Consider the following 17,500-nt stretch of genomic DNA (forward strand, 5'->3'; position numbering starts at 1 on the left):
CTCCTGTAGCCTATTCATATTGAATGCCTGCTTTCCTCGTGCACTGATTGCGTGGCATACACACCACACGTAAATCTTCCTCGTGTTTGAGATGATAAGGTATTCTGTAGTCTGTAATCCTCCTCACCTTTTTGCAGGCGGATGTCGAGCGGTTCATCCAGGCTGCGTCCACCATCGGCCGAGATCAGCTGACTGCGCAGCATCAATACAGCTATGATGTCTTCATGGACACGCTCACCACCTTCGCCGCCAACTATGACTGGAGACTGTGAGTGTGGGGTTGGGATGAGGCCGTGGGTGGGGTGGGGGTGGGGGGGACTAATAGGGCGGGGGTGGGGGATGAGGGCACACCGATGGGATGTAGATATGACATGGCTTGGATAAATGACTGTCCATGTTATGCGAACGTATGAGTATAGTATCGGGTGAGATGTTTTGTTCAAGTCATTATGTGGCACGGATGTCTCAGTCCACTTCCTATTCAGTTTGAAGACCCATGCCGAGGACTTGAACATTGCTAATAGTCTGATGTCTGACACTCGGATGATACTGTCACAGTGAGTCTGATGCACATAAGACGTTACAACACGGTGAATCTAATGCATAATGCTTGTGTGTGTGTTGTGGTTGTGTGTGTGTGGGGGGGGGGGATGAATAATTTTTAATGTTTCGTATCTTGTGTTCAATTCTTCGTTTTTGATATTTACGTGTATGTTATACTTGTAAACGCCTAGGGTTTATTTTCTAGATTAGGCGTAAACGTTCATAATGATATAAACAATACTACTAATAATAACAATAATAATGGTGGAGTGATGGCCTAGAGGTAACGCGTCCGCCTAGGAAGCGAGATAATCTGAGCGCGCTGGTTCGAATCACGGCTCGGCCGCCGATATTTTCTCCCCCTCCACTAGACCTTGAGTGGTGGTCTGGACGCTAGTCATTCGGATGAGACGATAAACTGAGGTCCCGTGTGCAGCATGCACTTAGCGCACGTAAACGAACCCACGGCAACAAAAGGTTTGTTCCTGGCAAAATTCTGTAGAAAAACAAATCAAACTGCACGCAGGAAAAAATACAAAAAAGGGTGGCGCTGTAGTGTAGCGACGCACTCTCCCTGGGGAGAGCAGCCCGAATTTCACACAGAGAAATCTGTTGAGATAAAAAGAGAAATACAAATACAAATAAAAGACATACTGCACAGTGAATCCGAATCAGACGCACGTCGGACATCATAGCACAGTGACTCTGATGCACAAAGGACACATAGCACAGTGAATCTGATGCACAGAGGACACATAACACAATCTGATGCAGAGGACACATAGCACAGTGAATCTGATGCACAAAGGACACATAGCACAGTGAATCTGATGCACAGAGGACACATAACACATTGAATCTGATGCACAGAGGACACATAGCACAGTGAATCTGATGCACAGAGGACACATAGCACATTGAATCCGATGCACAGAGGACATATAGCACAGTGAATCTGATGCACATAGGGCATGTAACACATTGAATCTGATGCACAGAGCACAGTGAATGTAATGCACAGATGGCATGCAGCATAGTGAATCTGATGCACAGAGGATATATAGCACAATGAATCAGATGCACAGAGGATGTATAACAGTAAACCTGATGCCCAGAGGTGATACGAAACTCGCCATAGACATGCAGCACACTGAATCTGACGCACAGAGGACATGCAGCACAGGAACTTTCTCCCATAACCACGCCTTTCCACGTGATACTTTTGAAATGCTCGAAGTCACTCTCAATGTTCCCGGTCACTCAGTCATCTTCTGTTGTCTCTATCATCCTCCTCCTGGTCGTAAAAATAACCTAACGTCTTCTCTGTTTCACGATGAGTTCCGAACACCACTTGATTACTACAACCTTCGTTCTAGCAAACTTATCATCCTCGGAGATTTCAATTTTCGTTTCGACAACCAAACTTCCACTGATGTCAAACGCCTCTGCCAATCTCTGTCCAATCATTCTCTCTCTCAGCTCGTTACAGAACCAACTCACAGATCTGGCCATACGTTGGACTGGCTCATCGCACGTAACTCTGATGCCATGGTTGCGTCAGTGACTATAACTGACAAACTTTCTTCCGACCGTTCTGCTGTCATATTCTCGCTTAATATTTCAAAACCTACCAGAACCAAAAAATCCGTTACTCGTCGCAACCTGAAATCAATCAACATTAACACTTTTTCTTCTCAAGCCGCTGAACGCCTTTCCAAAATTTCTTTCCGTACCGACGTCTCTACACATTACAACTCTGTCCTCTCTCAAGTGCTGGATGAACATGCACCCTCCACTACCCGCATGTTCCCTGATAGACCTTCCACCCCATGGTACACACAAGTCATTCGACTTGCAAAACGCAAACTTCGCCAACTGGAACCACGATGGCGATCAACAAAACTGAAAGTCCACAATCAAATATTCCGAAAACAAATATAGTCAAACATATAATCTCATCAGCGGAGACAAACTTCTTTTCTTCTCAAGTTCTCGATGCCACATCAACCAAATCTCTTTACTCTATCATGTCAAATCTTCTCGGTACTGCATAAAAGACTCCTCTTCCTTCTGCCTACACTTTACCTGAACTCCCCAGTGTCTTCTCCTCTTTAGTTTTCGAAAAAGTCCAAAATATTCGTACCATCTTAGACCAAATGCCTTCCCAACCTACTCATCCTGCTCCTCAGTTCAACGGCACTCCTCTCCGTTCCTTTAATCCATTGACTGAAATAGAAGTCCATGAAATCCTTAAAGAAATGACAATAAAATCCTGTGAGCTCGATCCTATACCAGCATTTGTCTTCTCCGAGTGTGTCTCACAGCTTCTCCCTACAATCACCAATATTGTCAACTCATCCCTTCTCATTGGAAAGTTTCCGTCCACTTTCAAAACTGCAATCGTCCGGCCTCTTCTGAAGAAACCCAACCTTGACGCAAACATTAAAAAAAAAAAAACAACTATCGACCAGTTTCTAATCTTTTATTCCTGTCCAAACTCATTGGAAAAGTTGTCGTGAAGCAGCTCAACAACCACCTTTGTTTCAACAATCTCATCGACCCATTTCAGTCTGCCTCTCACGCTGACCACAGCGCCGAAACAACTCTCCTCCACATCCTAAACAATTTACTGATAGCGTCCGACTCAGGACAAATTTCCCTTCTCACTCTTCTCGACTTGTCAGCCGCCTTTGACACGATAGACCATTCAGTCCTTCTTTCCCGTCTTCATTTTACATTTTGGTAACAATGGCACTGGTTCAAATCTTATCTCACTGATCGATTCCAGTCTGTCATTGTTGATAATTTCCAGTCTGAACCCGTTAAAATCGAACATGGAGTCCCAAAGGGATCCGGTTTAGGCCCAGTGCTCTTATCTGATGCACAGAGGACATGCAACACAGTGAATCTGATGTACATAGGACATGTAACACAGTGAATCTGATGCATCGAGCACAGTGAATCTGATGCACAGAGGGCATGCAACACAGTGAATCTGATGCACACAGCACATGCAACACAGTGAATCTGATGCACAGAGCACAGTGAAACTGATGCACATGGGACATATAGCACAGTGAATCTGATGCACAGAGCACAGTGAATCCAATGTAAAGAGGACATTTTGCACAGTGACTGATGCACAGAGGATATATAGCACAGTGAATCAGACGCACAGAGGGCATATAACAGTGAATCTGATGCACAGAGGATATATAGCACAATGAATCAGATGCACAGAGGATGTATAAAAGTAAACCCGATGCCCAGAGGTGATAAGAAGCTCTAGGGAGAGCTGGACAGTAGAATGTCTTCAGAGAAAGCCCCCCTCAGTCAAGTGTTTCTGCCCTTAACTCCTCACACTCTAAGGGGGCCGGGCCGCACGCTGGTCATGACTCATGGATGCCCTTGTATTGCCGCCTTTTTTTGTTTGTTTATTTGTTTTCCCCTGGTCCTCAGCAGGTTCGAACCCGCTCCACCAGGATGGTCGCCACTTCAGGACTGAGTCACCTTTTCTGGCAGAAGTTTCAACCACTGAGCCATCGTAGGTCTAGTTCCTCCTCGACCAGATCCAGCTGGAACTCTTTTCTGCTGCTTCTGCCATTGCCTTGAGAGCCCGTGTCCTCTCTCTGCCAGAAATCGACAGCTGTTTCATGAGGTTGTTGGCAGATGCGCCTACAAACCCTCTTGCACCAATCTCTATGACGAGGACTTTGGCTTGGAAGCCAGATTCTCTCAGGCTGCTGGCTAGACTAACATACTTCTCGGTCTTGTAGATGTGGGCTTCCTCCATTCTGCTTTCGTATGGCACAGTGAGCTCAATCAGAATCGCTTGTTTCGTTGCCTTGGAGTGGAGTACTACGTCAGTTCTCATGCCACACTTGCTGATGATTGCCGGGTGTTTCTTCCCCTCTAGTAGGTCAACTGTGCATTCCCAATCTCCGGCACCATCAAGCAGCCCACGTTTCCATGCTTTGGAAATTTTGGATGCTGTTCCTGGCCAGACATTACTGCCTTCTGCCGAGCGGAACTCTACTGGAACTTCTGGTGGGTTTGGTGCTCCTTGGACTGTGTTCACCACGTGTGCAATTTCTTTTAGCACTTGGTTGTGCTTCCATGTGTACCGTCCTTGGCCCAACTCCAGAGGATATATAACACCGTGAATCTGATGCACAGAGGATACATATTACAGTGAATCTGATGCACAGAGGATACATATTACAGTGAATCTGATGCACAGAGGACACATATTACAGTGAATCTGACGCACGGCGGGACACATAGCTGATGTCTTTAGAGGCCCGGTGAAGCACAGTAACTTGTATGCACGTTGGGGACATGACATGTCAGCACACTTAGTCTGAATGATTTACTGATGACCCAATCAGTCGAATTCCCATTGAGGAGGATGTCGCAACCAATAAACTCACACACACACACAAGACCTGTGCAGCAAAAGAACTATGTGTGTCATTGATGACGTTTTTATCCCAACGACGTCAGTCTTACTGCTCATAAATGACGTTTTAAGCGAATGACGTGTCTATCACGTCGACGAGAGTTTTACTGCACATCAGTGACGTTTAACACGGATGACGTGTCTATGACAAAAGACACCATGTTGACTGCATTTCAGTGACGTGTGACACTGTGGGTGTGATTGGCATGAATGGATACATCAGTGACAGTCGTGTGCACGTGACTGACGGACAGCATCATGCAGACAGTTGACATGCATGACACACTACTATGAAGAACATTGTGTATCTGACGCAGTCGCTCACACATACACACGCGCGCGCGAACGCAGTTACACATTCTCTCTCTCTCTCTCTCTCTCTCTCTCTCTCTCTCTCTCTCTATCTATCTATCTATCTATCTATCTATCTATATATATATATATGTGTGTGTGTGTGTGTGTGTGTGTGTGTGTGGAAATAAGGACATGCCCAGCATGCACACCCCCGAAAATGGAGTATGGCTGCCCATACGGCGGGGTAAAAACGGTCATACACGTAAAAGTCCACTCGTTTACATACGAGTGAACGTTAGAGTTGCAGCCCACGAACGAAGAATCTCTCTCTGTCTCTGTCTCTGTCTCTCTCTCTCTCTCTCTCTCTCTCTGTATATATATATATATATATATATATATATGTGTGTGTGTGTGTGTGTGTGTGTGTGTGTGTGTGCGTGCGTGCGTGTGTGTGTGTGGAGAGAGAGAGAGGGAGGGGGAGAGAGAGAGAGAGAGAGAGAGAGAACACACATATGTGGCACAATATTGTGCACGTACATAACGTTACGGCACATTATCAGCGATGCGCATTAATTTTTGTGACAAAAGTATCCACCCCGGAAAAAAAACAAAAAAAACAAAACAAACAAACAACAACAACAAAACCGGAAAAAAACGACAGCCGCGTACACGCAATCAGCAAATACAGAGCCATGAAGTGAACTGACACTTCTGAGAGCATCGTCATTCGATACAGACAACAAACGGAAACACAGTCATGTCGTTGACAAAAAGGGCCTCTTTGCAGACAGGCGCGAACAAAAAGCGAACAAAGAACAAAGAGACCAACCGCCCCCCTCCCCCGACCCCCTCCCCTGTCTCCCTCCAATCACCAAGCAAGCAATGATGATAAATAAATATTACTAAAAGCAGGACAGCTGTCGTTCCTATCTGTAACGCACAGTCACACTCAACGCAGACATAGACAGTATGGTAAGTGTGGTTGATTTGCATCAAATGATGGAGATAGGCACGCTTGGAAACATGGTTAAAAAAAAGAAGAAATATGAATCGATTTCATGTTTCATATCCAGACTCTCAAAAAAAAAAAAAAAAAAAAAAAAAAAAAGCAACAAACTTTTATGCTTACAATAGACCGTCCTTGTGTACTCATGGACTATGGACTGGGTGGAAGAGGCAGTTACATTGTTGTGCTTACATTATCATTATGATAAATAAAAGTCCTTCCTTCGTTCCGTTTCTCTCTCCCTGTCTCTCTCTTTGTCCCTTTCGCTCTTTCTTTCTCCCAGCCTCTGTCTCTCTCTCTCTCTGTCTCCGTCTCTGTCTCTCTCTTACTAACGAAATTTTATCGCCCTAGCTTGGGATTGTCGGAAAAAGAAATTATCTTCGGAAGCCTTGTAGCTATCGAAAAAAAACACTGTTACCCTGATACCAGTTCCACAGTTTATAATTCTGAATGACTTTGTTGAAAGTTGGATGGTCGAGCTTTTCTATTTTCCTTTTCAATCTTTGCAATATGTTGTATTTTATTATTTTGTTGTTGTTGTTGTTGTTTGTCGTTGATTTTCTTTTTACTCTGTGTCAATTCATCTGAAAACCGCCATTATTCTTTTCTTCATACGTTGTAGTCCAGGACAGATAAAACAAGAAAGGCAAGGCCTTCAAGACTCACTTGTGATACACTTTTAAAAAAATCCAAGTTTTTATGTATTGAGTATAATGCATTTACTGTTATATTTATATTTTTTGTATTCTCTAAACTCGGCACTTTGATCTGATATTCGACCCAACAAAGGATCTGTCATTATTATCATTTTTTGTTCAAACAGGAACTTCTTTTGCTAAGCGTGGAAGTTTTATTTATTGCAAACGGTTTGGTGAGGATAGCAGAACAAGGGAAATTACTCTGCTGGGGAACTTAGTTTGCTTTAAACTGATCTTTCTCATCTTAAACATTACATTTTGAAATTATACTCAATACATAAAAAGCTTGGATTTTTTTTAAAAAGTGCATCACAAGTGAGTCTTGAAGGCCTTGCCTCTCTTGTTTCAAAATGTAATGTTTAAGATGAGAAAGATCAGTTTAAAGCAAATTAACTCCACTCGCATTACAGAGTAATTTCCCCTTTTTACTATCTGAACCAAAACGTTTGCAAAATAAATAAAAATTCCATGCTTAGCAAAAGAAGTTCCTGTTTGAACAAAAAATGATAATAATGACTGCTCTAGCTGTTGGGTCAGAATATCGGATCAAAGTGCCAAGTTTAGAGAATACAAAAAATATAAATATAACAGTAAATGCACTTTGCATATAATTAGGCTTCATTCTTTATTTTTTTGTGCCAATCCCAGAAGCGCAATATTGTTTTAGACAAGATGACTGGAAAGAACTGGATTTTTCCTATTTTTATGCCAAATTTGGTGTCAACTGACAAAGTAGTTGCAGAGAAAATGTCAATGTTAAAGTTTACCACGGACACACAGACACACAGACACACACACACACACACACACACAGACAGACAACCGAACACCGGGTTAAAACATAGACTCACTTTGTTTACACAAGTGAGTCAAAAAAAATGGTCGAAATGTGTGCAACAAAACCGTTCTTTTTACGATAAAATAGAATAAATCATACTGATCACACTGACATAAAGTTGACCGCTGTAGGTGGGCGGGAACATAATTAGATTTTGGTTTTTAATAAGTATTTGTCACACTTCTGGCCATGAGAGAGCACCTTACAAAGATCCGCAAGGCAAGAGCAAGCCAGAGTTACGCAAGCGCGGTTTTAGGGGTCGCCAGAGGAAAGCGTTTAGCGCGGAACAGTACTTGTGGCTGACTGCTGTCGCGCTGATGCTATCCTGTACCTCCGTTAGTAGGTCACTGCGGCAAATGACAGATACAGTACAGAAAATAAGAGAACTCTTTGGGGTCAAAAGGAAACAAACATTTTTATTTTCATCTATTATATACTAAATTGGTAGGAAAAGCAGATTTGCTTTTATGAATGTTTTAGTTTCTTACCAGTCATGACTTTTCATAAAAAATGAAATCGGTATTATACCGACTGCAAAGGTGAACTTACGAAGGCAGCACGGGATCATTTAGTTCGTAAAAACAATTATGTTGACATTTTACGCAATGCACAACTTGGAAATACTCAATGCTCTGCTTCTTAACGTGTAGTATATGAATATCTAAATACGTGTTAACTAGGCTTGTTTCAATGAACATTGTCGGAGCACTGTCCAGACAATTAATTCAGAAAGCATGGAAGGCAGATGATGGCAAAATCAACCAACATCATGTCTTGATGTAAAAAGAACGGTATGAAATATTTTTTTTTTCTTTGGAAATGAAGCGGTATTTGCAAATGTGACTCACAAACCCTGGCGCAGTAGACACGTCAGTTTAGCGTGGGAAAGAAAATGTATCTGGCTGGAGTATGAAGGTGGCAAAATGAAGTGCATCAGATAGTCATGAAGAGCAAAGACTGCCTGAAAGATGAAAATGGATCAGTCTCCAGAACTTTGTTGGAAATTGGGGTCTCTCAGTCTGATTCAGTATAAACATGTGTTTACAATGATTATTCAAATGTTTCACGTGTTATCAGGATTGCAATTCATTAGAGAAATGTCTGCAACAATTTTGTGACAATATGGTTTGTTCTTCTGTCTTAAATGTGTTGAAAATTATTTTTAAAATCCAAAATTTCGGCGCCATTTTGTGACATGGCAATGTGTCTGAACATGAAGTGGTCAGAGACAAATAAGTACAAACCTGATTAAAATCCAGTACATACAGACCTGATCTACAATCATTCGTTGTGATAATAAAACATTGATCATCAATAAAAATGGTACATTAAGTTTGAAATATTACGCAAAAACCCGTTCCTCTTGATGTGTGTGTGTGTTTGGTTTTTTGTTTGTTTGTTTTTTTGTTTTTTTGGGGGTTTTTATTCATTCAAAGGCAAGCACATTCATGAATACACTACACGTTCTTTACTTGCAACAGGTGGTCAACTCATCTATCTTCTGCAGCACATACACTCATTTTCTGGAAAAAAAGAAAAAAGAAAGTGTATTCAACTATTTAAATGCAATCGACGTCGCATATTAATTTTCAGTTCCGCTTTTCCGTGTTACTTCTGTGCATGTAAACCATCCAATAAAAATATACATGTAAACAAAATTAAAACTGTTTCCACATGAATCATGCAGATTCATCGCGGGAAAGCGTAAATCGGTTTGACAAACACCCTTCAATCGTGTGTGTTTGAACACAGATTCAGAGAATGTGTTGTTTCCAACAACGTGTGAAATGTACATATGTTACACGGGAATCTCCGATATGTTCATTCGAACCCCGTGGTTACTATATTAAAAAAGAATAAATTAAAAATATTTTTAAGAACTGTGTATGTTAATTTTTTCGTTGTTATGGTTTGTTTGTACATTTATCTCTCGTCCGATTAAGTTTAGATACAATCACTGTTTCTGACACATGGCGAGATGCAGTAGTATTCGGATACTGGCGTACGATTTCGAGCCAAGTCAACGCATGTAGTTCGGTAAGACTGCTTTCAGTTGAAGACTTGCATCAAAAGTTCCAAACAACAAAGTTCAAAGTAGAAAATCACCCCCTTAAATTATCTTGATTTTGGCTTTTGCTGTCTGGTAAAGTTTTATCACGAAATGATGTAGTTTATCAGTTCACAAGACAGATGAAGTGTGGAACGAAAAAATTCGTTGTATCAGAAACACGCCAGTCCCTACGCGCTTATTGTTTTGCAGAATTTTATTAGAACAGCCACATATTACATCACACAAGTTCTGAAAAACCAAACTATACATTGATTGTGAATGAATTTCTTAAAATTAATTAAGTTCGAAGCATTTCACTTTTAGTAGTGCTTGAGATGAAGTCAGGTGTCACATTCGGACACGGAACACATGTTCTTCGGTTCTGCTTTACGCAGATAATAAAATTCCTTATTTTAAGTTGTTGTTTGTTGTTGTTATTGTTTGTTATTGTTTTGTTTTGTTTTTTCTCATAGTCTTAGTTTTATTACATTTTGTTTTTCTACAATCCTACATATTTGTTCACTGTGAGGATAACGCTAATAAGTTTTCTGTTGATTGACCGAATAGAAGGATACAAAGAATCCGATGTTTTGATCACAATTCTTCAGATAAAGAGGAAAACTTTTGTCAATGTGAAAAAATAATACAATTCCCATTTCATAATAAGATTAACAGTAGTACTTTAAACAGTTAAACACTGGGGTGAATTGATGTGAAAATGGAGTGCCTGCAGTGTTTCTGAAAAATAAAATCATCTAAGGTGGGGAAGTTAGTTTAGGTATTTTGGTTTCCATGTTACATATATCATAAGGTTTTAGGTAATCGTTAATAAAATACATAATTTTGCATAGGCTTTGTTTGAATGCATTGCACTGGCTAAGGATCGCATGACAGACCCATTGCTATCATTATTATAAATCCAGTAATTCAAAGATCTGCGTCGGGAAAGTTAGTTTAGGCAACTTGGATTCAATGTTACACGTGTTACAAGAAAGTTTTGCATAATCATTAATAAAATTTATGATCCATTGTTACCATTATGATTATTATTTATATCCCACGCTAAATCGACATCTACTGCGCCAGGGTTCGTGAGTCACATTTGCAAATACCGGTTCATTTCCAAAGAAAAATATGTATTTCATACCGTTCTTTTCACATCAAGACATGATGTTCAATTTTGCCATCATCTGCCCTCCATACTTTCCGAATTTATTGTCTGGACAGAGCGCCGATAATGTTCATTGAAACCGAACCGGGTTAATAAGCAGAGCATGGAGTATATCCAAGTTGTGCATTGCATAAAATATCAACAAAATTGTACTTACGAACTAAATGATCCCGTGCTGCCTTCGTGAATTCACCTTTGCAGTCGGTATAATACCGATTTCATTCTTTATGATAAGTTATGAATGGTAGGAAACTGGAAAACATTCATAAAAGCGGATTTGCGTCTTCTACCAATTTAGTATAAAATACATGAAATTGAAAATGTTTGTTTCCTTTTGACCCCAAAGAGCTCTGTTCCTAGCCTTCTGTTCAGAATCAGTTGTCTGCCGCAGTGACCTGCTCACAGATCAGCATCAGTGCGGCAGCAGTCAGTCACATGTACTGTACCGCGCTGAACGCTTTCCTCTAGCGACCCCTTATACCGCGCTTGCGTAACCTTCGCCTGTGCTTGCCTTGCGACTCTTTGTAAGGCGCTCTCACACAGGCAGAAGTAATAAAAACATTCGATTCTGGACTTTAAAAATCAAAATCTACTTATGTTCCCGCCCCCCTATAATGGTCAACTTTATATCAGTGTGATCAGTATGATTTATTCTATTTCATCGTAAAAAGAACGGTTTTGTTGCAGACATTTTGACCTAACGCAAATTTTAATCTAAATTCCCTGGCCTATTGTCCCCCTTGCCAAAGGACAGTATTGTCAATGGCAATAAAACAATGTCCGTGTCCGTCCGTCCGTCTCTCTCTCTCTCTCTCTCCATCCAGGCATGTCTGGTGTGTACAGTTACGGAGCTCTCAACCCCATCAGCTTTCTGGAGGGGTCCCCCCCCCCCTCTCTCTCTCTCTCTCTCTCTCTCTCTGTGCCTCTCTCTCCATCCAGGCATGTCTGGTGTGTACAGTTACGGAGCTCTCAACCCCATCAGCTTTCTGGAGGGGTCCCCCCCCCCCCTCTCTCTCTCTCTCTCTCTCTCTGTGCCTCTCTCTCCATCCAGGCATGTCTGGTGTGTACAGTTACGGAGCTCTCAACCCCATCAGCTTTCTGGAGGGCTTCTACCTGAACCTGGACGACGTCGTGGCCGTCACGCCGTTTGACACCAAGGCGGACTTTGACAACTTCCTCTCCAGGCTGGAGGCCTGGCCCACACAGGTTTCTGTCGGCTTTGGCCTGTCTTTCCTTGGCTGGGTGATGGCTTAATACATAATTGTGTAATGATAATAATGATAAAATGCAGGCTTCTATAGCGCAGTACCCCCATCTCAAATGGGGCTCACCGCGCTTTACAATAAGATCTACTTATTCTTCTTCGTTCGTGGGCTGCAAATCCCACGTTCACTTGTATGTACACGAGTGGGCTTTTATGTGTACGACAGTTTTCACCCTGCCATGAAGGCAGCCATACTCCGCTTTCGGGGGTTCAATAAGGTATACAAATCTAAGACTAAGTGACGTAAAAATACATGTATAGTGCTCCTCGTGTTTTTCTGCCAACAGGGTACACGTGAGGGTCTGGGTTCGAATCCACGGTCTCTCGCCTTTTTTCTCCTCTACTGAGTTTGAGTGGGAAATCAAACTGAACGTCTTGTCAGTCGGATGAGGCGATGAACCGAGCTTCCGTGTGCGGGATTCGAACCTGGCCAGACCTTCACGGACACTGTACTGGCAGATAAGCTTCTTGGCCGTCCTGCCACCTTCCTCCTATTTCGGCGTTATGGAAATACTTTTATCAGCGGTGACGGGTTGCCTGGTGAATGTGAACAATCAGTTTGGCTTCATGTGTCGTGCTGACTGTCTGTGTCTCTGTTGTTGTTGCTGGTTTGAAGGTGGCAGAATGGTTAAGACGCACGCTCAGCTGCCAATACAGAGAGTCCGTGAGGGTGTGGGTTCGAATCCCGCTCTCGCCTTTTCTCCCAAGTTTAACTGGGAAAATCAAACTGAGCGTCAGGTCTTTCGGATGAGACGATAAACCGAAGTCCCTTGTGCAACACGCATTTGGCACACTGAAAAAGAACCCATGGCAACGAGATTGTTGTCCTCTGGCAAAATTATGAAAAAAAAGAAATCCACTCTGACAGGTACACAAATAAAATAATTATTAGCATGCACTCAAGGCCTGATCAGCGTGTTGGGTTATGCTGCTGTCAGGCATCTGTCCAGCAGATGTGGTGTAGCGTATATGGATTTGTCCGAACGCAGTGACGCCCCCTTGAGAAACTGAAACTGAAATTGGTTGTTTTCAGGTGGACCAGATGATGGTCAGGATGGAAGAAGCCATCAGGGTGGGAACCACTTACCACAGAGTCTCCGTGGTTAGTCTGGCACGTGCGTGCTTGCACGAGCTACACACTGTCACAGACACACAGACAGACAGACACACAACACACACAGCACCCCCTCCCACACACACTCACACACACACACACGCACGCACACACGCACGCACGCACGCACACACACACACACACACTTTCACTCATTGATGCATTCGTAATTAAATAAATATACATGACTCGTACACTCACGTACTATTTCTGTCTCTCTCACCCTGCCTGACATCCCCAAACTCTCTCATCCACACACACGCACTCTCTCTTGTTTGGGCGCGCGTATACACAATGAACACACACACACTCACACACAGACACACACACACACACACACACGCACACACACACACACACACACACACAAGCGCACAAGGGCGCACAACATGCACAACAACCCTTTATCTCTCTCTACACACACACACACACACACACACACACACACACACAAGCGCACAAGGGCGCACAATATGTACAACAACCTTTTATCTCTCTCTCTACACACACACACACACACACACACACACACACACACACAAGCGCACAACATGCACAACAACGCTTTACCTCTACACACACACACACACACACACACACACATCACCCTCGACCTCCCTCCCCTCCGTCCCCCACCCCACCCCTGCCCACCACCCCACACACAGTGAAACATCTCGTCATGTCCCTCTCAGTGTGGCCGTCATTGTCGAAGTGGCGGAGGTGGTGGTGGTGGTGGTGGTGTTTTCAGAGAGCGGTACCCGATCAGATCTCTGCAGTGATCAGCACGCCTCCGGAGCTCAGCCCTCTGTACACTCCTTTCAGCCACACATTGGGCGCTCTCCCCGGCATCTCACGGGCCCAAAGGTCAGCGTAGCAGATTCAAACACTCCACTGTCGGCCGCTGTTCATTCTCTGTCTGTGTGTGGACCTTTTCATTTGGAATGAAGTTCTCCTCTTTTCGCTTCGTCAAATCTCCTCGCTCAGCTCTTTCAAGTCTGGCCTTAAAGCCCACCTCTTTCCAGGATAGCCTCCCTATGTTGTTGTTGTTGTTTAAAAAGCTCTTACGTTTCTTTTCTTTTCTTTTCTTCTCGTCTTGATGTATATCTTTACTTATTGTTCTTTGCAATCAAGAAACGTATATATATATATATATATATATATATATATATATATATATATATATATATATATATATATATGTATTTGTACATTGCATGAAAGTTGCATCCCGTAAGGTGCTCAATGCCTCTCTCTCTCTCTCTCTCTCTCGCCCTGTGCAGGGAGGGGATGACGTCACGCGCTCTGTCAGCTCTGAGCAGCCTATGGTCAGCCCTGCGCCGTCTGAGAGACTTCGTGCAGCACGTGCGTCCAGCTTCCTTCTGCGTGTCGGCCTGTTTCTGTCTCTCTGTCCCTCGCTCTCTGTCTGTTTGTCTCTGTCTCCATTTGAGTGTCGCTGTGTCTGTCCGTTCCTCTCTGCATCTGTCTCTCTGTTTCCCCTTCTCTCTCTCTCTCTCTCTCCCGCCCCCCGTACCCCCCCCCCCCCCCCTGCACCCTCCCCTCAACACCCACCCCCCCCCCGCCCAACGCCCCCTGTTGCTCTGTTTCTGTCTCAGTCTATTTACATCTTTCTCTGTTTCTCCGTCTCTGTGTTTTTATGTTTGTTCACGTTCCCCTTCATGAGGGGCCTCAGCCAAAAATGAATAAACCATGTGAATCTGAATCCGTCTCTGTGTTTTTGTCACTTTCTGTCTGTCTCTCTCTTTCTTTATCTGTTTCTGTATCTCTTCGTCTGTCTATCAGTATGTCTCTGTCTCTCTTTTCGTCTCTCTCTCTCTCTCTCTCTCTCCCTCCCTTCTCCTTCTCTCTCTCTCTCTTTCTCCGACTGTCTTCACGCTAAACTTGTAACCGTACCCTACCTTTACCCCCACCGTGTTACCTCCCCCCCAAAACGCAAGTGTTCCCACTCTGTTGGCCCAGACATATTCCCTCCACACCCGGGTTACCCACGGGGTGTGGGGTTTACCGGCAGGGAAGGGCTACTACCGTGCCTGTCTCCAGTGGTACCTGTCCCTGGACCTGTCTCCCCAGCACGTTCACCGCACAGGGCTGCGGGAGGTGGACAGAATCGCACAGCTCATGCGGCAGGTGACCTCTCAGTGATGATCAGGAGGTGGTGGAGGATGGTGATGATGATGATGATGATGATGATGATAGTGATGATGATGATGATGATGATGGTGATGATGATGATAGTAATGATGATAATGTTAATGATGACAGTGACGATGACGAATGATGATGACGATAGTAATGATGATGGTGATAATGATGATAGTAATGATGATAATGTTAATGATGACAGTGATGATGACGATGGTGATTGTGATGGTGATAATGATAGTGATGATGACGATAGTAATGGTGATGGTGATAATGATGATGACGATGATAGTAATGATGATGGTGATAATGATGATGACGATAGTAATGATGATGGTGATGCTGATGGTGGTGATAGTGATGATGACGACAGTAATGATGATGGTGATGATGATAGTGATGATGTCGATAGTAATAGTAATGGTGACGGTGATGGTGATAGAGATGATGATGATAGTAATGATGATGGTTATGATGATAGTGATGATGTCGATAGTAATAATGGTGGTGATGGTGATGATGATGATAGTGATGATGATGATGATAGTAATAATGATGGTGATGGTGATGATAGTGATAGTGATGATGATGATGATGATGGTAATCATGATGGTGATGATGATTGTGATGATGACGATAGTACTGATGAAGCTGCTGCTGATGATGATAGCGATAATGATGATAGTAATGATGACGATAACGGTAATGATAATGATAGTGATGATGATGATGATGGTGGTGGTGACGACTGTGATGAAGATAGTGATGATGGTGGTGCTGAACATAATAATGAGGAGGAGGGGAGGGTGGCGAGGAAGATGATGATCAAGATCATGATAATGACGATGATCGATGATGACGGTGATGGTGATGATAATGATGATGTTGATGATAATGATGGTGATGATGTTGGAAATGATGATAGTGATGATGATGATGATGATGTTGCTGACGGCGACGACGTCCACGGTGATGATGGTAATGATGATGATGATGATATTGATAATGGTGGTAATGATGATGATGAAATGAAGGTTGACATGATCACATAGTTCATGTGGCAAGTGGTCTGGACGATGTTGATGACGACGACGATGATGACTGTATTGTGCGACGACGATGGTATGATGATGATAACAACACCACGATGATAATGATGATAAAGGATTGAAGCTAAACGAATTAGGCAGCTCATGTAAAGTCTAAACGCCAAGTCTGGCAGGGTGTGTTTTGAGTGTACATTTAACTCACTCAGTACGGCCAGTCCTCTCTTCTCCTCTACACAGACCCCTCGGATATCCAGTGGGTGTCTGAATGACCCAACATTTAGCTTCCGTCGTCAGAACTGTCAACATTCACCTCTTCAGTATAAGACCCTTCCGCTTGCAATATTTTGATGATGGTAATTGGGATGAAACGCTGTTAACGTCGTCTCTTTTGCCGTTCGTATGGAGAGAGTTAAGATGTTCTCAAAACGATATGTTCACTTTTCATTTTTAGGACATCCTGTTGTCCGGAAAGTACTCGTATTTCAAAGATGTTTTGTCCTTTTCACTGTTAGGATACCAAGTTCCTGAAAGCCAGTTGGATGCTTAGAAGGGAGAGTTTGTTTGTTTGTTTGTTGTTGTTGTTGTTTTTAAAAGCGTTTTCCCAGAGGCCTGAGCCTGGGCATGAACTTAGCGTACTGTGTGTGTCTGTAGGTGATGACCAGGCAAGGCTTCCATGGGTCCGTCAGTCAATACTACAACCAGCTGAAGGCAGACCCTCAGTTTCACCTGAATTCGCAGGTGAGAGTTTGATCACCAGGTGCTGGTAGTGTTTTTTTTTGTTTTGTTTTTTTTTTTGGGGGGGGGGGTCGGATTTGATTTTATGCTGTTGGCGTGGGTTCGCTTCTTTGACTTTT

General features: G+C 43.1%; 1 protein-coding gene across 1 annotated transcript in view; it reads left to right on the forward strand.

Moving 5' to 3' along the window:
* The window catches only part of LOC143282098 (uncharacterized), a 39,802-nt gene that overhangs the window by 3,054 nt on the left and 19,248 nt on the right, over positions 1-17,500 (forward strand). The window contains exons 3-9 of the mRNA XM_076587591.1: positions 138-268; positions 12,130-12,265; positions 13,357-13,425; positions 14,186-14,301; positions 14,718-14,799; positions 15,415-15,582; positions 17,298-17,384. Of these exons, the coding sequence (XP_076443706.1) occupies positions 138-268; positions 12,130-12,265; positions 13,357-13,425; positions 14,186-14,301; positions 14,718-14,799; positions 15,415-15,582; positions 17,298-17,384 (789 nt within the window). The remainder of the gene's footprint in view (positions 1-137; positions 269-12,129; positions 12,266-13,356; positions 13,426-14,185; positions 14,302-14,717; positions 14,800-15,414; positions 15,583-17,297; positions 17,385-17,500) is intronic.

The sequence above is a fragment of the Babylonia areolata genome, chromosome 5, assembly GCF_041734735.1.
Source record: "Babylonia areolata isolate BAREFJ2019XMU chromosome 5, ASM4173473v1, whole genome shotgun sequence".
Classification (NCBI taxonomy): domain Eukaryota; kingdom Metazoa; phylum Mollusca; class Gastropoda; order Neogastropoda; family Buccinidae; genus Babylonia; species Babylonia areolata.